This window comes from Echinops telfairi, unplaced genomic scaffold (assembly GCF_000313985.2).
Source record: "Echinops telfairi isolate 266 unplaced genomic scaffold, ASM31398v2 ScPeMD7_18;HRSCAF=68, whole genome shotgun sequence".
NCBI classification, from domain to species: Eukaryota; Metazoa; Chordata; class Mammalia; order Afrosoricida; family Tenrecidae; genus Echinops; species Echinops telfairi.
This window is the reverse complement of record NW_022103915.1, coordinates 75,889,616-75,916,685: the sequence shown is the minus strand read 5'-3', so window position 1 is coordinate 75,916,685 and position 27,070 is coordinate 75,889,616. Positions and strand designations below refer to the sequence as shown.

Genomic DNA, 27,070 nt, shown 5'->3' with positions numbered 1-27,070 from the left:
AAGGGCTTTAGCAAAGACTAGGAGGCTTATAGGTTCCAGGCATCCGATCATTAGCTTAAATCACTAAGCTAATTGAGCAGGCAACTCAGTGACCACACACACAAATACAGAATGCACCAAATTAGTTCAAAAAGTCACTGAACAATAAAAAGCAACAACAAATATTTCTAGGAAGGGGGTCGGGGATAATCCAATTTCCAGAGTTGCCACATAATTCTGATTATCCAGAATTCAACAAAGTATTATGGGGCATACAAAAAATACAAGAAAATATGGTGGGTATACAGAGAGGGTTAAAAAGCAGTCCTCAAAAACAGCCCGAGGAACTCCGATGGTTTAAATTACTCAATTTCTTAAACCGGCTATTTTAAACATGGTCAAAGAACAAAAGGAAATAAAAATGCCACACCCAGTGGACAATGTCAAAATAAAAGGAGAAAAATCATTTAAAATTTTTGAAGATTAAAAGAAAAAGAAGGACCAAATAAAAATTCTGGAGCTGAAAAATAAAATTAAAGAAAATATCTCCTAGAGAAGTTCAACAGCTGATATGAACAGGCAGAAGAAAGAAGGAACAAAAAAAATAGGTTAACAGAGATTAGCCAGTCTTGAGAAACAAAAACCAAAGAAAAATTACAAGTCTTAAAGGATTTGGAACAATATTACATGGGGTTAACAGAACAGGAGTCCTAGAAGGAGAGACTCAAAAAGATCTAAAAAAATTAATGGTCAAGAACTTCTCTATACATCCAAGATGCTCAACATATTCCAAGCAGGCAAAGTCCAGAGGGATCCACACTATGTGATCCATCTACAATCCATCTGTAATCAAATTATAATAGCAATAAAAAAATGAGAATCTTAAAACTTATCTAGAGATAAGTGACTCATTACAAAGGTTCTCCTAAGACAGCTGATTTCATTAGTAAACTACAGCTGTAGTAGGTGACATATTTCAAAATCATATGCAGCAAAACCATTGTTCTGAAAATGAGGATGAAACCCAAAGAACTGGATGGTGTTCAGCTACCATCAGTAAATGTTGTGAGCAAAGATGCTAGGAGCAAAATCTTGATCAAAAGGTGGGAAATGTAGACCAGAACTTCAATTTCACATTGAACCTGGACTTTCTGAAATCACTGAATGTATTGCCCTTTGATAATCATTACACCTTCCAAAGGTATTCCCAGAGGTTGTCTTTAAACCAAACAATAAAAACCAAAATCATACTCAACCCACTGTCATTGTGTTGATTTCAACTCAATGCAACCCTGTAGTTTCTGAAGCTGTCTATCTTTTTGGGGGGCTGTAAATCTTTATAGGCGCAAACAGTTTGATCTTTCTCCCATGATAAGTTTGAGCTACCAACTTTGTAGTTAGCATTCTAACAACCAACTAACTAATCACTGTCACCTGACCAGCATCACCAGCATTTCTTAAACCAAACAATAAAAATTCAACAATAAAGGAATGTCTGTCAGGGATTATGCTCTTTTAAGATCTATGGAATCAAATTTACAAGAGTGCCTCAAAAGATTAGAAAGGAGACTACAGGAAATGTGTTTATATTAGTTGGGAAAGAACAATTTGGAAAAGGAGGATAAGAGAACAGTTACACAATTGTAATTAATATTACTGAGTTATGCATACAGAAATAGTTCAATTGGTTTATGCTTTGCTGTGTATATTCTCAACAATTTCTTTTTTGGGATAACATTAACAAGAAATTTCAAGATAAAAATGGAGAGATTATGTTGCTAACTTGCTCTACTAGCGTCCTTCAGACTGAAATGAAAAAAAATGCTAGACTATAAATTAAATCCTTATGAAAAAAAAATCACTGGTATAAGTAACTTTACAGTTAAATACAAATAAGTTTAAGTATACAAAGGAGACTTTTAAAAGTTTGTAGAGAAATGGAATTTTCCCACAAACCTTTTGAAAACCCTGTATTTTTTTTATGTAACTCACTTGTTCATTTGATTGAAAAATAACTATTTAAAAAGAAGGAACCCTGGTAACATAGTATTTCCGTTTTGGACTGGTAACCCCAAGGTCAACAGTTCAAAACCACCAGCAGATCTAGCTGGTGCTGTTGACAAACTTGAACTGGCCAGTAATAATAATAGCAGATATAAGTCTAATCTTGCCTCCACACAACATCCCTCAAAGAGATAAAGTAACAATTTAGTGGCAAATAACTAAATTGGAAGTAGCCATGGTGGTGTAGTAGATTACTTGTTGGGCTGCTGCCTGGCTGCTGACTGCAAGGTCAGCAGTTGGGAAACCACTAGCAGGTTCCAAGGGAGAAAGAAAAGGCTCCCAAAGAGACTAACAGCCTCAGGAACAAACAGGTGCTACCCTCTTGTTCCATAGGCTCACTAAGAGTAAGAATGTACTTGATGGCTGTGAATGACTAAACTACACTTGGAACTCTCCCTCACCCTGGTCGTGCAGTAATTCACTTCACAGGGAGAGTGAGTCAACCTCCTTCATTCCTCCACTTCAAAGACCCTGACTTACTTGAGGTTCCTGAAGCATATTCTTACTCTGAGGTCTGCAAGCTGTTCCTTTCTGCATGAAACAATCTGAATGCTTGTGTAGCTTAGCTCTGTCAGCTTTTTAGCAATGAGCAGGTTCCCTAAGAGCTTTGTTAAAATAGTAAGTTCTCACACATAAACCCTTTTCTGATCACCCCTCCTGGCTTTTCCTCTATATTGTTTATCGCTGATCTATGATCATAGATATCTATGATATCGATGCTAAACTTTACTTTCTCTACTCGCTAGAATTTAAAATTCATGAGGTGCTATATCTTATTTTTTTTTTACAGCTGTATTCCCTTCCCAGGGACTGGTACACATTAAATGCTCAATAAACAGTCAATAAATTAACCAGAGGTAGAGTGTAAGTCTTAAAGAAATTCCCATTTTAAAAGTGGCATAAGACATGAGTGTGCACATGAATAATCTGTATATTTGATGGCAGAATATTAAAAAGTCCCCATCTGTTAAGTAGAAGGAAAAGACATCTGCTGAGACAGTGGGGAAGGAGATGGGGTCTCCACTTTGAAAGCTTATATTGAAATTAATGTCTAAATCAGATTAAAACTCTGATGTCTGATTGAGCACTATTGCCTTAATATAGCTGTAAAATGTAGTCAATTAACATGGCCCTTCTAGCCATAATTCCTTATGTGTTAGTTATATATGCCTATGGCTATAATTCTATTTTACAGAGTTCTCTGCCATGTTAATAGCAAGGATTAAGGTGAGAATTAAGTCTTGACTTTAGGAGGCATAGAGGTTACATGTGGCGCTGTGATCCATGAGGTCAGTATTTCAAAACTACCTGTCACTCCGAGGTAGCAAGACGAGCTCTCTACAGTCTTGGAAACAGAGGCAGTTCTACCCTGTCCTAAGGGTTTCTCTAAATTGACATTGACTTGAGAATTTTGTTTTTTGTTTTGTTTTTAAATTGTGACCTTAGTCGAGTGTGTGAGCCAGGTCACACCATTTAATTCTTTAGGGGTCTGATATGCTTAAAGACAAAACCACACCTCTATCAATGCCCTTTTTCTAAAGCCATTTATCTCTGACAGAGAGAAAAAGCCCAGGACCATCAGAAGAAGAGCGCGTTTGGGATCCTTGTCTGAAGTGGAAGGTAGATGAAAGTTTTCCAATGAAATCAACATTAAACAGTCCCTGTAGTCTTTCAAAGAATGAAAAGGTGCCTTATCACACTGGGAAACTTCAGAACTTTCCTGGTCTTTTTCTCACCAGTGTAGTTTTCCACTTTCTGAAAATTTCATAACAAGCACACTTGACAATCCTGTGTCCTACATTAAAATCCATTAAAATTATGCCATTGGAACTCCCCCTAAAAGGCACCATAACCTTCTGAGCTGCCTTTCTGCCTTAAACGGGCCTAACCAGATTCGCTTAGAAAATATTTGACTGGACCAGTGAGATGCCTTATAATGAGACAAAGAGAGGTGTATTGCTGAGAAAACTTGTCTGTGCAGGTATATATTTAAGTACATTTTGTTTATAATAAAACTCATACACATATAACTGAAACTCTAGTAACAATACTGTTTGACTTATTAAACTCATATAGCTAAGTTGTTCAGAGATTTCCATAAGATAGAAAGGGGAAAAAAGGAGTAATAATGAAAATGATTAAAGATGTAAAAGCAGAAATTTAAAATCTGAGAAAAGAACAAGAACCTATCAGGTAAGTTTGTGTGTGGGGGGGGGAGGGGTTTCTAGTAATGAAATCTAATACTAGTGAAGCAAAGAATTTTCAGAACTGTTCAAAGACAAGAATTCTAAAATCAAGAAGTATAAAAAATTATGAAAAGTTTTATAAATGGTGAAAAACCTCCACTGTCACCAGACTTCTGAACAACCACAACAGAAGCCAGAATTGAATGAATTATTTTCGAGTCTTAAAAGATAAATTAAAGAGAGAAATTTTAAAATTCTGCACCAGGTAAATAATCATTCAGGAATGAGGATAATGACATTTTCAAAGACTCAAAATTTACCACTCGCTACTATCAGCTAAAAAAAGCCTATTTAAAACAATTTTGGGAATTTAAAAACTTGAACCCAAAAAGAAAAATGTAAGAAACAAACAGAATAGGTGATTCAAGAAACTGTGAAACTTTAACTGATTGTTTACCACAGTTAAACCCACTGCCATCAAGTTAATCCCAATTTACAAAGACCCTATAGTTAGGTTCCAAGAGTTGTTATAAGAGCAGACAGCCTCATCTTTCTCCTACAGAGTAGCTGGTGTGAACCACCAACCTTGTGGTTAGCAGCCTGATGCCTAACTCACAATGCCATCAGGGCTCCTTATTGATTATGTAGCCCAGGAATAACATTTAAAATACAGTAAAAGGAAGATGATCTGAGAGACCCACCAGCTGAAGTGGCCCATCTGTGCTCATAGTTCCATCCAGCCTTTAGTCCCTCACTCTTAACTGTTAACATACAGCCAAAGGTAGCAATGTCATTTGAAGAAAGCCTAAAAATAGAAACACATCAAAAGAAAAACTTGAAAAACAACAGCAATTTAGGGAAAGAAAAATTCTATGTTTAGAAAATCCCAACAGTTAAGAACACTTTTTTTTTTAATCAAGAGAAGAAAACATTTTGACAAATTTAATAGGATTGAGAAATGAGATAGAAGAAAGTATCAGGAAACAGATAACAAAGAGAAAAAAAGAAAAGACATTTTAAATCAGGTCAGAAAGTCCACCGTCCAATAGCTATAGCAGCACTTCTCTAGGAGTCCCACTGAGGTCATCTGGAAATACCTGGGGCCATTTCTGTTTGGTCTAATAACTACAAGGTATGTACTGACACTTAGTATATAGTCTTCGCCCTAAGTGTGGCTGATTGTTCAACAATGTACAATCTGTACAAACACACCAAAAATGGTTCCACCTAGACGCCTGCAGAGCTCTTACTGAGGAATACTGATCTGACGAGTAAAAAGATTCTCTCAGTGCTTGCTTCACACAATATAAATTTCCACAGCATTTCTGAACACCAGGATAAACAAAGTATCTTGCAACAAAATTTAAGTCACACACAAATAACCAACAATCAACACAGCACCAATCATTTCAAAAGCAATACTCCAAAGACATTTCACCTTTTTTAAAAAGCAATACTCCAAAGACATTTCACCTTTTTTAAACCGAGAAAACCATCCACACTTGCGTTTTACCCATAGCACTATCCTTGTAAGCTGTGTTCAGCATCACATCAATTTCTGCGACATTTTTCCCAAGCAGGAAACAAAATTTCACAGCCGCTGCTGTTCTCTTAAATTGGCCATCACAAATAACAAGGTTCTAGTGAAACTGCTTTTACGAAAAAATTCACTGTGACCAGAGAAAACTTTCCCAGGCAACATCACTGGGTGGGTGCACTCAGAACAAGTTACTTGATGCTTTCCTAGCAGGAAAATGTGTTCTATGAAAGCTCTGCCCGGGCAATGAATGCACAAATGTGCTTTACACAATTGATGTATGTATGGACTGTGATAAGAGTTGTATGAGCCCTTAACAAAAACGATTTTAAAAAAAAAGAAAGCTCTGCCTAGTGGAACTTTTTTTTTTCTTGTACCCCCTCATGTATGTGTGTGCTCCTAAAATTAACCTCCCCTACTGCATCAGAATTGGAGGAAGACTTACTAACAACCCAAGATATGCAGCTGACATAACCTTGTTGCCCAAAGTAAGTAGGGCTTGAAGTACTTACTAATGAAAATGAAAGACTGTAGCCTGCAGTACGGATTGCAACTTAATTTAAAGAAAACTAAAATCCTCACAAATGGACCCAAAAGTAACATTATGATAAATGGAGGAATTTGTCAAAGATTTCATCTTGCTTGGATCCACAATCAATGCTCAAGGAAACAGCAGTCAAAAGATCAAATGACCCAAACAACCAAGTGGAGAGCCTGCCTAGCGGCCAAGAACCATACATATATCACCCCCATTAGAAGACCGAAATCCTCACAACTGGACCAATAGGTAACATCATGATAAATCGAGAAATGATTAAAGTTGTCAAAGATTTTGTCCTGCTTGGATCCACAATCAATGCTCATGGAAGCAGCAGTCAAGAAATCAAACCCCACATTGCATTGGGTAAATCTGTCACACAAGACCTCATTAAAGCGTTGAAAAGCAAAGATGTTACTTTGAGGACCAAAGAATGACTGCCTGCCGAAGCCAGGGTGTTTTCAATTGCCTCATACACATATGAAAGTTAAACAATGAATAAGGACAACCACAGAAGAATTGATGCATTTGAATTTTGGTGTTGGTGAAGAATACGGAAAAGTACTATGAACTCACAAAAGGACAAATAAATCTGTCTTGGAAAAAGTAAGACCAGAGTCCTTAGAGGCAAGGGGGAAGGGGTGGAGGGGAGACTTAGGGCCTGTTAGGAGAGACAAGTCCCTGGAGAAGGACATCATGCTTGCTACAAAGGAGGGGAACAGAAAAAAGGAACAGACTCAATGGCACCTAACAACAATTCGTGTACATCTTAAGACACCACGCTGAGGGTGTCTAGCAGGACCCTGCCCTAAGAACAAATTCATCTTAGGTTGGGGCTAGAAAAACCTTGGCAGGGGATTCAGTTTTTCAAGATGGAGGGAGAAGACCACTCAGTTATTGTCATACGACATTGCGCTGTCGCCCCCAAATCAACAGATACTCCTACCAGAGTGATAAGTGAACCTTACTGGAAATTCAAGTCAAGATGGGAGGAGAGGGGCATCTATGTCTCAGAGAAGGTGAATATACTTCTGTTGGTGGCTAAATTTGCAGGAGTAACCTCTCTTATTGGGGGGGGGGAGGGTGTCAAGACAGACAACCACACACACACACACACACACACACACACACACACACACACGACCATACTTAACAATACTTACATAGAGCCTATAGAGCCCAAAGGGAGGACAAGCTTGGTGCTTTGTTCCTAATTGGACACTTGAACCTAGTTTCTATTCAGCCCTTCATGATCCAGGCCATGTGCTATAAACTACCTGAATTGTACTTTGTCCTTTCGAGGTACACAACATCCTTCACAGGCCACACCAGAGGATTCCATGTGGAAACTGCACTAAGTGAACTAGGCATTACCTCAAACTCACCTGTAACAGATTTAAGTAACTGACCTACTCCCTTGGATTTAAGGCTAAAACGTCCTGTGTGAAAACAAGCAGATTACTCATATCCCAAAGGTTATGGAATTGGTAGCCATTGCATTTTAGTTCAGATTGCTTGCTTTGAGAGTACTCAATGAATAGTGGCCCAGGACTACCACATAATATTACTATTTTAATGCCCTCCTTGCTTTCTTATGATAGGTATTAATCTGTCTAAGCATGGTTCTGCCTTTTTGAATGTTATTAAAGTTTCACCACCCCCCACTGTTTATGTAGAGTATATAGTGCCTTAAGAGTTTAATCTGTAAAATCAACAGTTCATATATTGCACTTCATAGCTAGCCAATACTTGCATAGTTTCCTTTTCTCAACAGGGTTTTAAATTCTGTAACAGTAGCTTAATACACTATCAATAGAATTACCTTATGCCCCAGGAGAAGATGGTATTATATAATGTTCTCTATCAAAATATGAAAATGATGTCTTTAAAGTAGATCAGAGACATGCATAAACTATGGATATATGGGGCTCAGTTAATTCTAGCCCCGATCTAAATTTGTTCCTATGACAGGGTTCTACTAGATACTCTGCTTCATGAAGAGATCTCTGAAGATATGGGTGCTACAGTGAAAGTGTGAAGAAACCAGATGCTGCACAGCTACTCAAAAAGAATAGGTCTGGAGTCTTAAAGGCTTCTCTTAAAACAAGCAGTCACCTAAGTGAGGCATCAACTAAGTCCACACAGCAGCCTGCGTGATCCAAGGATTATAAATATTAAAAATCTACATCCAACAAAGGGAATGGTATCAGAGCTTATATTGTGAACACCAGGTTTACAGAAGGATCTGGGTGGCAGTGGAAGCCCAAAATCCATTTGCAGGGTCTCCACATGGATAAGCCACTAGTGAATGCCAGTGAGTGTCCATAGTGGAGAGACGTAAATAGCCTTGCTACCAGGCAGAGCATTGTAAAGTCAATTACACAATTACAAAAATACCTTATCATTCAATCTCTCTTTTGACACATTTTAAAGTTGTTTCGGTTTATAATGTGCTGTTTTCTTTTTATACTTTTTTTGGTGTGTTTTGTCTAGTCATTTTTGTTCATTTCCTATTTGTGTTTTGCATTATCTTCTGTATATGAATCCAGGATAGGCATATCTATAGAGGCAGTAACTTGACTGATAATTGCCTATGGGGGCATGGCAAGGGAAGATGGGGGACATGGAGTGCTAACATCAAGTATGAGAATAAAGTGTTCTGAAACTGATTGTGGTGGTAATTGCACAAGTCTTCTTAATATGACTGAATGAATGAATCAGATAATAGAAGCAACGCATTTGAATTATGGTGAAGAATAAAAGGACAAATAAATCTGTCTTGTAAGAAGTAAGGCCAGAATGCTTTTAGAGGCAGGGATGACAAGACTTCATCTCACATATTTTGGACATGTCAGAAGACTAGTCCCTGGAGAAGGACATCATCATGCTTGGTAAAGTAGAAGGGCAGTGAAAAAGAAGGCTTTCAATAAGATGAACTGACACAGTGCCTGTAACAACAGGCTCAAACATAAGAACAACTGACAGGATGACACAGGGGCCAGGCAGTGTTTCATTCTATTGTACACAGGGTTGCTCTAAGCCAGAAAGAACCGAGTGGATGGGACCTCACATCAACAACATTAACTGTTAAAAGAGGAGTCAGCCCTAGGAAGTTAAGAGATGAGTAAACTTATTTTACATTTTATAACTTTATACAATTTCTACAAAATTATTACTAGAAACAACGCATTGCACTGAGCAACTCAATTATATAAGACCGCTTTAAAAGATTTAAAAGGGGAGAGGGGTAAAAGGGAGCTGATGATATCAAAGAGTTTAAGAAGGAAGAGAATGTTTTGAAACTGATTGTGGTAGCAGTTGTACAAGACCACTTGATGTGACTGAACTATGAAATGACATTATCTGTTATTAGCTCCCAATAAAATGGTTTTGGAGGGGAACAAAAGGTTTTAAGTGAAAAGATGTCACTTTGAAGACTAATGTGTGCCAGACCCAAGCCATGGTATTTTCAATACCACTCTTAGGTAATGTACACCCTCCACCCTACAGAACGAATGGTGGAAAAACTCACGCAAACCTATGTTCACTGCAACATTATTTGCAATGGCAAAAAGACGGAAGCACCCAAGTGTTCATCTGCTGGTCAGTGGCTAAGAAGCAAACTTTGGCACATATACAACTACACAACTATAAAGGAAGTCCACAAAACATGTGATGAAACTGGAAAACATAATGTAGATGAATCTGGAAATATGTTCAGTAAAATAAGTCAATCACAAAAAAGACAATTATATGATCCCACTACTATAAAAAAATCAAAAATAAATTTACACATAGAAAGCAACATTCTTTGATGTTTACCCTAGAAGGAGGTAAAGGAAGTGATTTCTAAACAGGAGACACTGGTTACTTTTGATGATGAGAAAGACAAAAGCAAATATGGATGGTCAACAAAACACGATCAAGGTAATATACACTAAGAAGTCCATGAGAAATAGGGGCAATTTTGTTAAATGTTATAATGTATGGCACTTGCAAAAATGGTAAAAATACAACTAAGAATGTACATGGTTACGTCAGGAGATACGGATGCACATTACATATATAGAAAGAACCACATCAGGTGACAGACAGTAGAGGACCTCCTGAGACTTAAGAAAATAGAACTGAAGCTATTTCTGCAGGTCATTTTTCAACCAAATAATAGACTGACTTATAAAACAAACACTATCTATCACCTTTGAATAATGTGTTCCAACTGGTCAACATTTACCCAAAAGCAAAGAGAAGGCAAAGAGGAAACAGAGCAAACAAAATGGAAATGAGAATGCTGACACAGATTGTGCCTCTTACATTCTATCAAATCAAAAATTTTTAAGCACACAAAAATGTATGGAGGCTGAAAAATCTCAGATTAACAAGGCAGTCTTTATGAAAAGCTCACTGTTTCTCTTATTTCTTGTGATTTCATTGTAGGTTCATAAAAATGCAATTTTTGTGCACTTAAAACTTTATTTGATAGAATTAAATAAGCACAAAGGAACTCAGACCAAAACCAAGCTGCACTGAGTCAAAGTCGACTCAGTGACCCTAGAAACCACCCCTGTGGGTTCCTGAGACTGACTCTCCCATGGTGGCTGGTGTGTTCAAACTGCTGACCTTGTACTTGCAGTCCCACTCACACCCACTAAGCTATGAGGGCTTCTGTTGCAGAGGTACTAGACATTTGCAGATCACTCTTCTCAACTACCATTTGAAAAGGGAATTAAATTCTCTCCCTCCCCCATAAAAAGGGTGATAAGCAAAATAACTTATTACCTTACGGGTCTTTAGGTAACATCTGTCATGATAGAACCAATTTCATACCAGAGTGTGCAGGCATGAGCACTAAGTACACACTTCACACTTGTGCTTGAGATTCAGTAATTTTAGAATGTAAATTCCTGAACTACATTTTCAATGTATTTATATCATATATTTACAGCTGGTAAACAAGCATTTTCTATATACCAACTGCAATTATTACATACCAACTACAGAGAAAATATAAGGATATACTTATCATATGCATACACTAGGCTCAATAAAACTACTGAAATGTATTTAAGTGGAATATAACACATAACGCTAGAAAATTACAAGTCAGATTTTATCTCCAACTGCTATAAAGATGGTTTGGCACAATGGTTACAAGAAGAGTAATAAGACCACAGGTACTGGACTCAAAAAGACCTGGGAGCAAGCTCAGCTGCAGTATTTTATAGCTGGGTGACCTCTGGAAAGTTATTTACTTGTCTGCATTTACCACCTCATCTATAAAATCAAGATAACTACCTCTTAAGGTTGTAATGCTGATTAAATGGCAGTTACAATTTTTATGTAACACAAATTGCCCAAATCTCAGAAATAGTCCATTTTTTTAGAGCCCTAATGAGTTGGCATCAAATTAATGGCAGTGAGTTTGAGTTTGAAAGGCTAAATTATCCAAATCTCTAGAACAGGTGTCCTCAAACTATGGCCCGTGGGCCACATGCGGCCCGCCGAGGCCATTTATCCAGCCCGCCGGGTGTTTTTGCCCCGTTTTGTTTACTTCAAAATAAGATATGTGCAGTGTGCATAGGAATTTGTTCATAGTTGTTTTTTAAACTATAGTCCAGCCCTCCAACGGGTCTGAGGGACAGTGAACTGGCCCCGTTTAAAAAGTTTGAGGACCCCTGCTCTAGAGGATGTAGCAAAGGCCTATATGTATATATTCTTAAAGTACCACAAATGAGTGTGACTCATTAAGGAACCACTGTCCTAGAGACCTAAGACAAAAACTAAGAGATGAAGGAACTTTAAAATAGGATCCGAGTTTTAGTTCCAAGTTTCTATGACAGACCTTTACTGTAATTTCCTCTTACAAAAATACAACCATACTACAAACATCAAATTTGATTACCTTTTCACAAGCTGGGGAAAATTCTATTTCATATTAAAGTTTTACAGAAAAATGAGGAATACTTGACCATTTCACCTTAATAGTTTCAAAATGGTACTTTAAAAATGTGTGTTCATCTGTAGACAATTGGGCGTCACCTCACAGAGGGGTCACAGGGAAGAGATGAGCCAGTCAGGGTGCAGTATAGCACGGATGAAACACACAACTTTCCTCTAGTTCTTTGGTGCTTCCTTCACCCACTATCATGACCTCAATTCTACCTTACAAAACGAATTAGACCAGAGCATGCACACTGCTACAGATAAAAGCCTGCAACACAGGGAACCCATGATAGATAAAGCCCTCAGGGCCAACAAGGAGAGCAGATACCAGGAGGATTAGGGGAGGCTGGTGGGGAGAAAGGAGGAACAGTTCACAAAGATCAACCTAGAACCCCCTTCCAGGGGGACGAATAACGGAAGAGTGGGTGAGGGGCGATGGAGGACGATGTAAGACATGGAAAATATAATCTATCAAGGGTTCGTGAGGGAGGGTGGGTAGGGGAGGGAAGAAATGGAGAGTGGATGTCAGGGGCTCATGTGGGAAGAGAATGCTTTGAAAATGATGATGGCAGCATAGGTGCAAATGTTTTTAACACTCTGCAGGAATTTATGGAATGTAATAAGGGATGTAAGAACCCCCAATAAAAGTATTAAAAGTGTGCTCCTGAGACTATATAATATTGATATGTAATGTCTTATTTCTGTTGTTTCTTGGAAATGGATTTATTTACAATTAAAATCCACTCACACTTAAACCCTCACATAATTTTTCATCCAACACATCTCACAAATGCGAAAGCATTTAAAGCAAATTCAATATACTAAAAGCATACCTGACAGCCTACTAAATAATCCAGTAAAAAAGACATTTTAGAGAAATACACAGCACACAATCATACACATTTATTCCAAAAGAAATAAAAATCTCTGAAAACAATTGTAAAGCTTCAAAACAAATAGAGATAAGAATAGTTTTATAAAAACTTAAGTGCTAATAGCAGGTCAACTGAAAGAAATCTGGAGAATGCAAGCAACCGAAATCTTCCTTAAAGGATGTTTTTGTGTTTGCCGTTAAGGAGAGAGTTGGAAGGGCTTGTGCAGATAGCATAGGTATCACTAATTTATAGGTCAGCAGACGGCCACATCTTTAGCCTAGAGAAGCAGTTGGTAGAGTCATACCACTGACAGCTTTTGGTTAGTTGCTAAGAGCTTTATCCAGTGTGACACCGAAGCGCCTGTAATTTACACACACAACATTTTTCCAGCTACTTTACATTAGAGAGCTTCTGAGTGACTACCGCTATTAATTGCTAACTTCCAGTGTTAACATCCAAACTTGCATGCAACAGTACATAAATTACAAACATTAAATTGGAAACCAGTAAAGTGTTATTTGGTGAGCAGAGACGCCTCAATGCATTTGAAAATACAATTTAATACACAAAAATCTTTTATTAACCTCACTCTATGCACACAGAAACTTAAATGTGTTCAAAGCACAGTGTACAAGGAAATTGTACATGAATCTAAACCCAAACCCACTGCCATTCAGTCATCTGACACACAACTCAAAGGGTTTCCAAACTTGCCAAACTTCGAGGGAGCAGACTGCCTAGTTTTTTCTCACAAAGAGAAGCATCTGGGTTTGAATTCGGAAAACTTGCATTAGTTGCTTGGTACCTAATTCAAAAAAGAGCCACTAGGCCTCTTTTTCATGCTAATCAACCAAAACCAAACTAGTTGCCAACAAGGCAATGAGGCCTCATAGGGAAACTATATATTGTTCGTTAAATCCCAAGTATTTTAAAGCAGAATTATACACAAGTTAAAAGAAACAGCTAACCATCTGACTTAAACTTTTTAAAAGTTTACTATTTTTAAAGGCCAACAGTTTATCATTGAACAACTTAAAAACAGTGGCCTAACAAGCATGGTCTAGAATTAATTTTCTAATGTCTAATTAAGTGCCAAAGTACTACTTTTTTTAAAACTCACTTTGTGGAATCAAATGGAAGTTACAAGTTCAAAATCAAATCGAAGAGATTCATATTTGAGGGCACTCTTTGAAAGCTAATTCAATACTCCATCTTTCAAAGCTATCTTCCTAACAGTTGACCATCTGATATGGCATATATAATGAATATTGCTTACATCCTAAAAATACCCTAGTCTGAGGAACAGGTGCAACGCTATTTAGATGCATGCTTCTTTCTTCTAAGCCTAATTTTGCCTAGAAAGGGGGTTAACAGAAACAATGGCTCAAAAAGTGGAATGATCCTTTCCAAAATATGCAGCAACTTTAAAAATCAAGACAGAGACCTTAAACTATCAAAAGTTAGATACCTTACCAGCATCCAAAGTTTCACCTTAAGAGGAATGGGGAAAAAAAAGAGGAATACATATGTTCTGGTTCATTCAGGAGGCTGACGGGGGCCCCGAGGGCATTTAACTTTGCTTCCCTCAGGTCAGGTAGTAACATGAAAGCAGTTATGTTCTGCTTCAAGCTAGTACTAAATCTTATCTCAGCCTTTCATAATTATAGTACAAATAGTCTGGTTTGGCTGTTTTACGAGTAAAGAAGGGCAAAGGTGTCAGGTGAACAGCACTCTAAAAAAATAAAATTTTTCAATGCAATTAGAATAGTAAGCGTTGATGAGTCACTAAGAACTGAAAAGGCTCCAACATCCCAGTTAGGAAGGCGCTGAAAGTTGACAGGTAGGAAATGAAAACTTCACAGGTAAACCTCACGCCATTGTGTCCGCTAGGAGACTCAGAGAAGCGTGGCTGTCAAGAGGCAAAATCTTACCCAAGTCCAGAAAGGGGTTCAAGCCAAATCGGAAGTGGGGAGGGGGGTGGTGTCCGGGCAAAGGTGGTAAAAATGCCCACCCCAGTCCTCTTCCTCGGGTTCTCCGCCAAGAGGGACCAAGGAGAGCAGCCGCAGAACCCCGGAGCCTCGCTGGACTCTGCACACAGAGGACCTGGGACTCCAGCCCCGGAGGCCCAGGAAGGCCGCCTCCGGAGGAGCCCCCGCAGACGCCATGCTAAAAGCCAAAATGGCTGCCCCGAGGAAGCCCGCACCGCGCAGCTGAAGAGGGTTGGGGAGCAAGCTTCTGCGGGGAAAGGGGGAGGGGGGGCTCAGGAAGAGCCGTCACCAGAACTGTCGCCCCCAAGCCGCACAGGTAGGTGCCACTCGGGTGGCCGAGGTCGCGGGTTCCGGCGGGGCGCCGAGGCGCGGCCCCACCCCCCGGCCGAGAGGTGCCCGCCGCCGCAGACGCCCAGCACTCCGTCCCCAACGAGGTACCTGCAGTTCGGCCCGCTCCACCTCCCAGTGCGCCCGCTCCATCTCGAAGCGAGCCCACTCGTGCTGGATGTAGTGCAGGATTCCCGGGATAGTGTACTGCTGCGGCCGGGACAGCTCGGGGCCTGCCGCGGGGCCCGCTCCCTCGGCGGCCGGAGGACCTCCGCCGCCCGCGGCTCCATTCCCTCCCGGCGAAAGGTTCATGTTCCCCCCGGGCCCCTGCTGTTGCCGGGGGGGTGCTGCCATCCCCGGACCGCCACCGCCACCTCCAGAGAGCTCGTCCATTGTGTGGGGGGCCCCGGCCGGGGCGCAGAACTAAACGCCGACAGCTGAGGGAAAGGGCCGGGAAGGAGAGCCCCGCGCGGGCGGCGGGGCGGAAGCTGGCCGGGAGAGGGGCAGGGAGGGGGTCGCTGCAGTGTGCTTGCCGTGGGTCAGAGCAAGGAGCTGCCGGCCGCCGCCATTACAGTCCCTCCTCCATCTGCCCGTCTCAGTCACTCACTTTAGGGGAAGGGGGGGGGGCCGTGGCAGGAGGGGTAGAGGGCCGGGTTGGGAAGGGAACCGACGTAGAGCCGCCGCTCCCGCGCTGCACGCTGGGTAAAGAACGACGCTGCCGTCGCCAGCCAAATAGCCAAATAGAGTCCGGCCTCACCCTGCGCAGGCGCGCTGGGAACGCCTCGAGGTTGCGGTTAGTGGGCGGAGACGGATCTGGGGCCCGCCCCCAGCCCCGCCCCTCACCTCTCCCGGTGGCTGGGTTCCGACGCTAAGGCTACCACTTCCCTTTTGGGAACCTGAGGGCTATGGTCTTTGGGATAATCCGTTTCCGACTAGCAGGCAGCTCTTCGGGTCGTTGTCCACGAAGGTCCTCGGCCACGTGGCCACCTTCGGAGTGTACTTGAACCTGTTTGGTCACTCTGGCCGACCTCAGCTCGTCCCGAATTCGTGGCGTTTCTTTTGCATTCCATGCGTGTTTCTGACAGTCCCAGGGGATCGGGCCTCTTTCTCAGCTTGTCTTTCTCTGGTCGGTTCCCTGGGTTTGGGGGACATACTCTTGGCACGTAGCCCAGGTCCTGACGGATGTGGTGGCCGGATCCCCCCACACACACACACGCACACACCCGACTTCGCGGCCGGATCCCCCCACACACACACACGCACACACCCGACTTCGCGGCCGGATCCCCCCACACACACACACGCACACACCCGACTTCGCCTCCAGCTTTTTTATCCCATTTCTGTGCGCCTGGTCGCCTGTCCCAACTTGTCCCACTTTGTGTGCTTTCTTTCTTCCTTTTCTTTTATGAGGTTTGTTTGGGGGTTTGGGGAGAAAGCAGGAACGAATGTTTAATTTAGATCTTGATAGTGGGTAAAGAACGGAGATTAAAAAAAAAAAAAGAACGGAGATTAAAGAATAAGTTTTCCCAATATATGCATAAAAGGAAAGTTTGTTTTTCTTGTGTGTATTTTTATGTGCTTATTTTCCCAGGACATCTTAATGAACTAGTGCACTTTAAAGGTGTATAGCTAATAATCTGATTGAAAAATAGGGCAAAAGTATTTGACAACTTGTGCTTGACACAGTGTATGTATGAATTGTGATAAGAATTGTACAAGCCCACCAATAAAATGATTTTTTTATCTTATGAGCATTGGCATGAATGTCAATGGAGACATTCATGTTAAAATAGTGAACATATTTCAGTGGAACATCCAGACTAAGACAGACTAGGAAGGCAGGCTTGGTAATCTACTTCCCAAAATTTCACCTATCAAAAACCTATGGGTCACCAGGGCACATAAGGTTGCAGGAGTTGGGGGGCAACTCAGTGGTAGCGAACAACAACCTCAAGCTCAGACTGAACCTATAATTCCTCTTCTCCCTCGCCTTACAAACAACCCAAAGTCTCTCTTCTCAGTTCTATTGCTTCACACATTGTGTCCAAGTCTGGGACCTACCAGTCACTCCAGGGCGTTCCTTTCACTCAGTCCCCACATCCTATCTTTTCATCAACATCTGTCATAGTGATTCCATTCCTGCCTTAATTTAAACCTTCCAAGTCAGCACTTCCTCCACTGACCACTACTATTGATACTCCTTGAATGATCTTCTAGAAGGCAAATCCAATTCTTTTATTCCTCTGCTCAAAATATTCAAGTGACCAGTGAAGATTTTATCTCAAAAGTGTAACCTAATATAAGCCAAAATCAAAACAAACCCACTGCCATCAAGTAGATGCCAACTCATAGCAGCCCTATAGGACTGGGTAGAACTGTCCTGTGAGTTTCCGAAACTGCAGCTTGTTACAAGAGCAGATAGTCCCAATGTTCTCCCATAGAACGGCTGGTGGCTTCAAACTGCTGACCTTGCTGTTAGCACCCTGTGGGTGGCCACTGCGCCAACAGCCAGCATTCCTATATGCCCAGCTGTTAATTGATTTACGTCTACTCAGAGTTACCTCAGAAAAAAGATAAGACTATCATCTGCCGAAAACACAAACCCCTGGGGAGCTCAGTTCCCTTCTCAAAAGGCAACTGGTTGGGTTTTGTTTCAATTTAAGCCATCGGTGTACTTGTCAGTGGCATTCAGACTAAACTCTTTCAGAGCAAGACTTAGCAAATAATAGGTGACCAAAGAATCTTTGCCTCATTTATTTATTTTGAACTATTTGATAGGCTACTATTTTTCAGATACTCTCCTGGTCCCTGGTGATCCATTGTAAACTAAACACTCTGCCCGCACAGGATTCGCAGTCTCGTTTGAAGCAATAACTGTAGTCGAGCTTTTATAACTCGTCAGTAAGACAATCTTGGCCATGTTATTTTCAGACCATAGAATCTTTAGCCATTGAACGGCAAGACTGCAGAATCTTGGAGAACAAGGACCATGCTCCTCTCATTCGTAGCTCCCTGCCTCTGGCGCACCGCACATCCGCTATCAATGTTGGAGGAATACATTGCATTTGTAACGGATTACTGTGAACACTGTCCCTTCCTGTGAACACCTTATTCATTTGGGGGATCCCTGGTGGCGTAGTGGATTTCATGTTGGGCTGCTAACCAGGTCAGTGGTTGGGCACTCTCTGCTTTATAGGGGAGCTGTGAGTCGAATCAACTGGATGGCTATGAATTTTTGTTCATTTTTATAGTTTTTGCTGCCAGTGAATCAACTGTATTAGGGTTCTAAGATCAGAAGTGCCATGAGTATTTGAAGTAAAGGACACAGGTTTTCTGCTCTGTAGAGTTCATTGATGTTATGCCTTGGGCCCAGGATAAAAACCCACTGTAGTGAGCTCCTACAATCTTGTCTTTGTTGGGAATGGCACTCCCAGGTCACATTATCACCTCCAGCTCACCTCCCTGAAACTCCCTCCCTGAGTCACTTCCTCTTCTCAGTGTCATCATTGCAATTTCTTTTTGTTTGGTCCATCCCTCCTCTACGCCCATAAGACTCTCCCAGTTTCAACCTACTGCTAATGATCTGAAGAATCCCGCCTTATGTCTGATCATTTTAGATTTTTAGAATGCTTCCCCCGTGTTCCATTGGCGCATTTTGCACATCCGTGTGCTGATTCTATCTTCAAACAAAACCAGACTTGTCATAGTTCACTTGCATGTATCAGCCAAGGTATGCTAAGAAATTATAAGCTTTTAAATAAGTCAAAAGTAGTTAACACTCGGATGTTTTCTTATGGAGTACTTCAGTACCTGTTTTTTTGGGGGGGGGTTTTGCCGAGGGGACTACGGGGAGTGTTATACCTGCCTGTGAAAAAAGATGATGCTCCCTGTATACTGTTTTCAGACCTTGCTGATTATGATCCTGACATCCTCCTACCTTAAGAATTTAAACTGGTGTACAAACAATAATCTATTCTTTTTTTCTTTTTTTTTTTGCATAATACAACAAGGTTGTGACAAGTATTCTTATCTCTTTGATAAGAGTTCTCAGTCACTTCTGTGAGCTCTTAAAAGAATAGGAAGTGGCTCCCACTGATATCAGTGACTATATTTGCATACTGAAAAACAAGAATAAGTCTTCCTTCACTTACTGCCCTACCAGTGAGCTCATTGTTGCTACCTCTGGTCCCCAAATCGCTATTAGATTTGAAATCATTTTTCAGGGAGACCTGGTGGTGTAGTGGGCTACTAATCAAAAGATCCATGGTTCTAACCCAGGAGCCACTCCTTGGAAGAGCCACTCCTTATAAATCTCAGAAACCCTTAGGGGCAACTCTACCCTGTTCTGTAAAGTCGCTATGAGTCAGAGTCGACTTATAGTAGTGAGTTTGGTTTGATTTGAGTTCAGGACATTGTGGCATTTCTGAGCACAGTCAAAGAGCAAACCAGCATTAGAACCCTGAGGAGAACCTTTGTGAAGAGTAGGTAAGGGAGTGAACTGTGTAATGCTGCCGGAACAGAGAAAGAAGAGGCAGCTGTGACTTGCACCATGGCTTAACCTGCCAACTAAGATCAGATATGCACTTGGCGTTCAAATTATTGGCCATGGCTAAAAAAATTGTAGAAATACACGCGGGACACTTAAACCATTCGTATAATCTATTATGTAGAAAACAAAAGGAAAGGGGCCTTCAGAGATACTGAAAAACCAAAGCATTTAGGAGACGGCATGCTGTATAAAATTCAAGTCCAAGATCAACCCAACCCAAATTGTCTCCTGGGTAATGTGAGTCAGAAAGAAGTAGGCTGTGATAACATTGTATAATAGCTAGTTCATGTAGATGTCAAAATTGAGAAGAGATTGGGGCGGGGTGGGGGGGAAGATTGCCTGGAGCCAAATCTTTCCTGGACATTGGCTAAAAGTGAACAGCCAGGTCTGTAAACATGAGAACAAAATGACTAGAAAATATGACTGAATGGGGAATTGCCAAAACTTTCCCAGGTAATAATTTAACAAGTTTGGAGTAGCAGGGGACGGCTTTTCACGGGAGACCTAAGCTGGAGCCACTGTTCTCTTTGGAGAATGTTTCAGCCCGGAAAAAAAAATCACAAAAGCAACAACAACACATTTCATATAGTTTTTACATGTTTTAAATTACCACCTTTAGTTTGGCCTTTCTGTGATTAGACTAACTGAAAACAAGCCTTCTAGGCTCATCCTATATTTTTCTGCCCCATGCTTTACACATTCGGCTGTAACAAGGAGGAGAGATGAGGCTTTCTGTCCCTGTAAAGATTCATAGCCTGGGAAACCCAAAGGGACAGTGCTGTTCTATCCTACAGGGTTGCTTTGAGGCCTGATTGACTAGGCAGCAGAGAGTTGGGGTTTTTTAACGTCTCAAAACATGAACCCTAACCCTTTATGGGTCTGGTGTTTGAAGAACACGATCTCTCTAAGAGATCTTTCTCTCTCCTTGGCATAGCTTCATAGTCCTCCACTGAATGGATTCAGTTTTTCCCACTTTTTTTATAGCAACAGTAGGACAAGTAATAGCTTTATGCATTTGTCGCTGTTTATTTCTGCCATTCGCAAAGAGATTGTGATTGATTTTTTTCAAAAAAGGATTGTGTAGTAGCCCTATGTTTGTGTTCCTATAGGAATTTCTATTTTCTCATAGACTTCCTCAGTGAGCATTAGTCAAACTTGTAGAGTAAAACTTAGTACACGTCAATTGTTAGGTAGGCGAGCGGAGGGCTGGGGGACATCCGTTAACGCATGCCCAGAGGTCCCAGCTACAGACACAAAGCAGTGGCACACTGCACATGCTCAGAGGTTCCGGTTTCCCGCAGGGTAGGCATGGTTGGGCGCTGCACCTGGATTGGCCCACCTAGGCCAGGTGAATTCAATTCAGCCAATGGGGTCCATCAGGGGTCGTCCACCACACCTCCCCGTGGAGTCCTTGAAAAGGCAGGAGCTGGGAGAACTTTGGGACACTTTTGTGTGACGTCGAGCAGCTTCTAGGCAGGCTGGACGTTCGGGGGGAGTCCTATGGGTGCCTGTGTAAACTTGAAACTTCTAACGCTCATAAAACTCACTTGGATCACAAACCAGGCTTCGCCGTGAATCCTTTCTCGCGTGAAGCCAAGGACCAAGGTATATCTAGCTCCAGAGAGATCTAACACAATGTAATTTTCATTTTGATTGTTACTGCCGAGAGCCAGGATGAGTACGGTATCTTTTGATATGCTAAGGGACACTTGTATTTCGTATGCCTGCTGTGTTTGTACCTCATGCCTATTTTAAAAATAGAATTATTTGTCTTTTCTCAATTATCAGAAGCTCTGACTGGTCCCAACAATCTGTCCTCAGAACAGATCTGTCTTTCCACCTTCTGCTGCACTCATTGGCAAAAGGGGCACCACGAGGCACCACCGACCTACTGTGGGTCTTAGACAGGCCTGTAGCATGTTCTCCCTTCAAGAGAGCCTGTTGAGCAGTAACTTGGCGATTCTGGGCTCCTTGACTACATAGCAGTGGGTCTGACTCTTTTCACCTTTACGAAACCACTGTCAGTTTTTCTGCTCACTAGCTTCTATCCCAGGGTTTCTTGTTGCTACCGATGTTTATCTCCATCCCGTTTTGTTTTGTTTTTCTAGTTCTAACCAAAAACCAAACTCACTGCCATCAAGTTGATTCTGCTTCATAGTGACCTATAGTCACAGCAGAGATGTCCCAGTAGGTTTCCGAGACTCTAACGCTTTACAGGAGAAGAAAGCCTCATCTTTCTCCCAAGGAGCAGCTGATGGTTTCAAACTGCTGGACTTGTAGTTAACAGGCCAAATGTTTCATCACCTGGTTTGGGGCAAAGGTGTAGTTCCCCATAGGTGTTTTCTTTCTTTTACTATCTAGTGATTCTAACGTTTTTGCCAGAGGATCCTGGAAGATTCCAGAACTATTCTGCCATCATCACCGTCTCTTCCTGCCTGTGTGCTGTTGTTTTGCTTAAGTGTTAAATTGCCTGCTATTTAACCTGAAATGATTACAATTATTTTAAGTTAAGTATTGTTACCTTGACTGCTATTAAAATAAGGCATGTTTATTCTGCAAAGATGCTGAGGTGTGAATTTGAGTATTGATACCCACTGGGCAGCAGTTGGGCAGGCGCCCACCTGACAACGTCAATCTCCCATGTGCGTGTTCAGCAGGAGCTCTACCAGGTTGCTGCACTTTATTCCCTGACATCCAATCTGCATAAGAATGGTACCAAAGACATGTGTGAGTAAACTTGCCCTGGGCAGCATTGTGTGATATGTTTTATTTATCAGAAATAGAAAGGGAGGTTACTTAGACCCAGTAAGAAGAGAAAAAATCAGATTTCAGAATATGGGAGATTTAAGAACTCATATTAAACATATTGTAGTGAATGTGATAGCATGAACTTCACTGACCTGTTATCTGATTGGACCACTTCTTAGGCATTTTTGCTCAATGCTGAGTTGGACAAAGTTAAGAACCCATTAGAATTGTGCCTGTTGTGATATGCTCCAGGGTCAAGACTGAATTTGCCCAAACCCAGTTTTATCCAATAAAAGCTTTTGTACAGAGAGCACAACTGCCCACAGCTAGAATTACTTGAGCGAATAGGCAGGGGAAATGTGCCTCTGTGCTCGTATTATACACTGAATTACTAGTCTTGAGGCGGGGTGGGGTAGGGGCAGTTGGAGAGGAAGAGCAGCCAGTGAGAGCTTAGCGGCTCAAGCCCGACTACCTGGAATCTGTTCTTTGTTTACTTTACCAGGTGGCAAGTATCCACGATTTCACATCTATAAATTAGGGATAAAAGCAGTATTTTAGGGTGAAGGTAGACAGCGGGTGGTGTAAAATATGAAAATAAAAATAATTATAAATGATCAAGAGTTCACGAGGATTGGAGGGTAGGAGAGGAAGTGGGGGAAAGAGGAGTTGATACCAAGGGCTCAAGTAGAATGAAAATGTTTTGGAAATGTTGGTGGCAACATATGTACAAATGTGCTTGATATACTTGATGTATGGATTGTTATTAGAACTGTAAGAACCCCCAATAATGATTTAGAAAAAAAGATAGAAAACAGTATTTTATAGAGAAGTGATAAACAGCGTTTGGCACCATCTACAAGTTTTTTGTTGTTGTTATCCTCTCTTCCCAACATGGTTCATTGGGTGATATTAACACGTCATGTGACAAGTATGAATAATGTCTCAAGTTATAGCAGCGAAGTCTTTCATGACCATCATCAAGCATTGGGAACAGTCTTTTACTCATCTGAAATATTAATTGTAGCCATGTCACTAATAAGAAATCAAATCCTGTTGGCTAGGTATGCTGATCTCTAAATGGAGTTTCATATGAGGGACTTCAAAAAGTCCATGGAAAAATAGAAATAAAAGATAGTGGAATTTTCCATGAACTTTTTTTTTTAATCCACAAACTTTTTGAAGCCCCTCATGCAGTCACTTTTGTGTTGTGGTGCTTCTTTCAGAACTTTGATCCACAAAAACTACCCATTATTAGAACCAGGATTTTCTAAATGATAGTCTTAGGCTCCTCAAATATGAATGTATCTTTTAGTAATGCTTGATTTTTTAACTTAAGGAAGTTTAATTTAAATAGTTATTTGAATTTTATTTAATTACTGTAGAAAGACCTTAAACAGTTTTGTAGCCAGGGGGAACAGATCACAATGATCTAAATATAACCCCCTCCCAGGGGGATGAACAACAGAAAAATGGGAGACAGTGATGTAAAACTTGAAAAAAATTTTTTATAAAGTATCAAGGGTTCATGAGGGAGGGAGAAAAATGAGCTGATACCATGGGCTCAAGTAGAAAGAAAATGTTTGAAATGATGAAGGCAACATATACTAATGTGATTGCTATAATGGATGTATACATGGGTTGTGATAAGAGTCATACAAGCCCCCAATAAAATGGTTTTTTAAAAATAGTTTTGTAAACCTGGTGGTATGGTGCCAGTTAGCATCTGTGTGAGACCACCGCCCCCTGCACGGGAGAAAGACATTGTCCACTCATGGACAGTTACGGTCTAGGAAACCCACCAGGGGTCATTATGAGTCAACCTTGACTCGATGGCAGTAGGCCGAGCTGAGAGCTAGCTAGTCTGAATACACAGCTGTGGTTTCTTGAGAGTCTCTGGGTGATTCCAACAAGTTCAGCTGCTGATACGAGGTTGGAGGTTCAAGTCCACCCAGAGGTGCCTCAAAAGAAAGGTGTGGCAATCTTTCTTTAAACTACAATGCCTGCGAGTGGGGGGTGGGGGTGGGGAGCAGATACTAAGGGCTCAATAGAAAGTAAATGTTTAGAAATTAATGATGGCAACCTATATGCAAATATGCTTGATACAATTGATGTATGGATTGTTATAAGAGTTGTAAGAGCCCCCAATAAAATGATATTTTAATTAAAAAATAAATGAATAACAAAATAGACTACATTACCTACCCCCACCCCCACATTCTAATGATAGACAATACCTCTCCAGCATATGACTGATGCACAATCTATTGTCAGCCCCCTACCCACCACACCACAACCTCTGAGATGACTAATAAATCAAAATAAAACAAGCATTTTCAATCAGACAGTGTCATGGTCTATTAATAGTATAGTATGTAAATTCCTTAAACTGAGTTTTTGAAATAGGGCTTTCTCCTGAGCTAGAATCACACTGCTGAAAAGATTTTTTGAATTATTAATTTATCATCCTAATTTTTTTATCATCCTAATTTATGGCATAAAATCTGTTATGTGGACGTCCCCAGAAATATATGCTATATCTACACTTATTAAATCTTCCAACTTATCTTTTCTCTCATTCTCTATCTCTATCTCTCTTTTTTTTAAATCGTTTTATTAGGGGTCTAGCTCTCTATCACTATCTCTAAATTTGTATCTTTTTTTTTTTTTTTTAGGTTTGAACAGAGAGAGTTTATTGAAGTCCAAAGTGCCCTTAGCTGTCTAAAAAAGCCTGTATATATTTTTAAGGTTAGAAATAACCACACTTATCTGCTTACATTGTGTCTTAGACCTGAAATTGATGATACTATTTGATCAATTTATCAAAATGGTTTTAGATCAAGATCTGGCAATAGCGGGCAAACTAGAAAGTTTTCAACTATCCTGCTTGAAAAATAGTAGACTAGACCATTCACATATGTCGTCAAAATAGTTCTCTCATTTCTCTGCCAGTTAGCTTCAGGATTTCCACAAATCATGAATTTTCTTGGAATCTCTCATTTTTTTAAAAGCACTTTGAAACTATATATTTTTAAAAGTAACACACCAACAAAGGTGCTAATACCATATTATATGTATACTAAGTGAGCCAGGAATCTAACAAAACAAAAGTGCTACCTGAAGCACTTTGAATCATAAGGAGAGATTTTGAAAGAATTTGACAGAACAGGCTGGGTGAGTGGATAGAAAAAAAGGCAGAATGGATCACAGGTTTTTTGAAATTTCAGTAATTTTAGGACTGAACTAGGAAAAATCTGTTAAGGACACTTACCCCACCAGTTGGGGGAAGCAACAAGAACAAGGGGGAAGTCTCATGATTGCTTAACATTTCCTGTATCTCATTTCGTTCTCACAATTCCTCTAGCTGCTGTTGTTAGTGCCATTGGTTCTGACTCATAGCAATGCTGTGTAACAGAATTAAACATTGCTGAGCCCGATGCCTCCTCCCGAAAGCAGGTTGGTGTGGTGCATGACGTGGACAGCTGCAGATGGCAAAGTCAGCAGTTTGAACCCTCCAGCTGCTCCAAGGGGGAAAGATGAGGCTTTCAGTTCCCTTAAAGTTTGACAGTGTAGTTCAAATATATCAATTACTTTATGTTCGTCCTTATTCCTTGTCTAGCTCTTGTATACATCAACCTCTAACTCACGACCGTCTAGTCTGCTTAGACTCATAGCAACCTTATAGGACAGTAGACCTGCCCCTTTGGGTTTCCCAGGCTCTCAATCTTTAAGACCAAGACCTCAAATTTCTCCCTCTACATGCTGTTGGGTTTGAACCACCGATCTTGCAGTGTTTGCAGCACAACTCAGTAACCCACTGAGGCCAAAATGCCATGGCTTAATTCAGGCAAAGTTGTATCTGTGCTTTTAAACACAGAAGACTGTCGTCATTTAGCGTCATCAAATCTTCAATTTCCTGATAAGGTATCCTTCTTCATATAGGCTAGCTTCTCGTATTATTTGGTCAGCATACAGATTGTGACCCAAAACTAAGGTGACCAGACGTCCCGCTTTTGGCGGGACAGTACTGGTTTTTAACAATTTGTCCCGCGTCCCGCGGCGTTTTAAAAAAGTCCCGATAATTGGAAAGAACGCACGACAAGCTAGGGAACGGCGGGAGAACGGGATGGGAATGTATGGTTTTCGGCTGCTATGTGGCTATTTCGCCAGGATATGAGTTTTATTTTATTTTTGTTAATTTTATAATGTTAAACTTTAATAATAACAAATAATTGTTGAGAACGGATTATCGAGAACTGCTTATCAAAGTTCGCATCGTTGATCAGTTGTTAGAATTCGACCACCAAAAACATAAAAAAATAAAAAAAGAATTCGA

General features: G+C 40.7%; 2 protein-coding genes across 3 annotated transcripts in view; one reads left to right on the top strand and one right to left on the bottom strand.

Moving 5' to 3' along the window:
* Positions 1 to 16,040, bottom strand: part of STRN3 (striatin 3) — a 90,098-nt gene extending 74,058 nt beyond the window's left edge. Inside the window, exon 1 of one of the 2 annotated variants that reach the window (XM_045287863.1) lies at positions 15,549 to 16,040. In XM_045287863.1, coding sequence (XP_045143798.1) covers positions 15,549 to 15,830 — 282 coding nt within the window. In that variant the 5' untranslated portion in view covers positions 15,831 to 16,040. The remainder of the gene's footprint in view (positions 1 to 15,548) is intronic. The other variant, XM_004698517.2, reaches the window with a different exon arrangement.
* Positions 15,118 to 27,070, top strand: part of AP4S1 (adaptor related protein complex 4 subunit sigma 1) — a 40,355-nt gene continuing 28,402 nt past the window's right edge. Inside the window, exon 1 of the mRNA XM_004698518.2 lies at positions 15,118 to 15,426. The gene's annotated coding sequence lies outside the window, so the exon portion shown is untranslated. The remainder of the gene's footprint in view (positions 15,427 to 27,070) is intronic.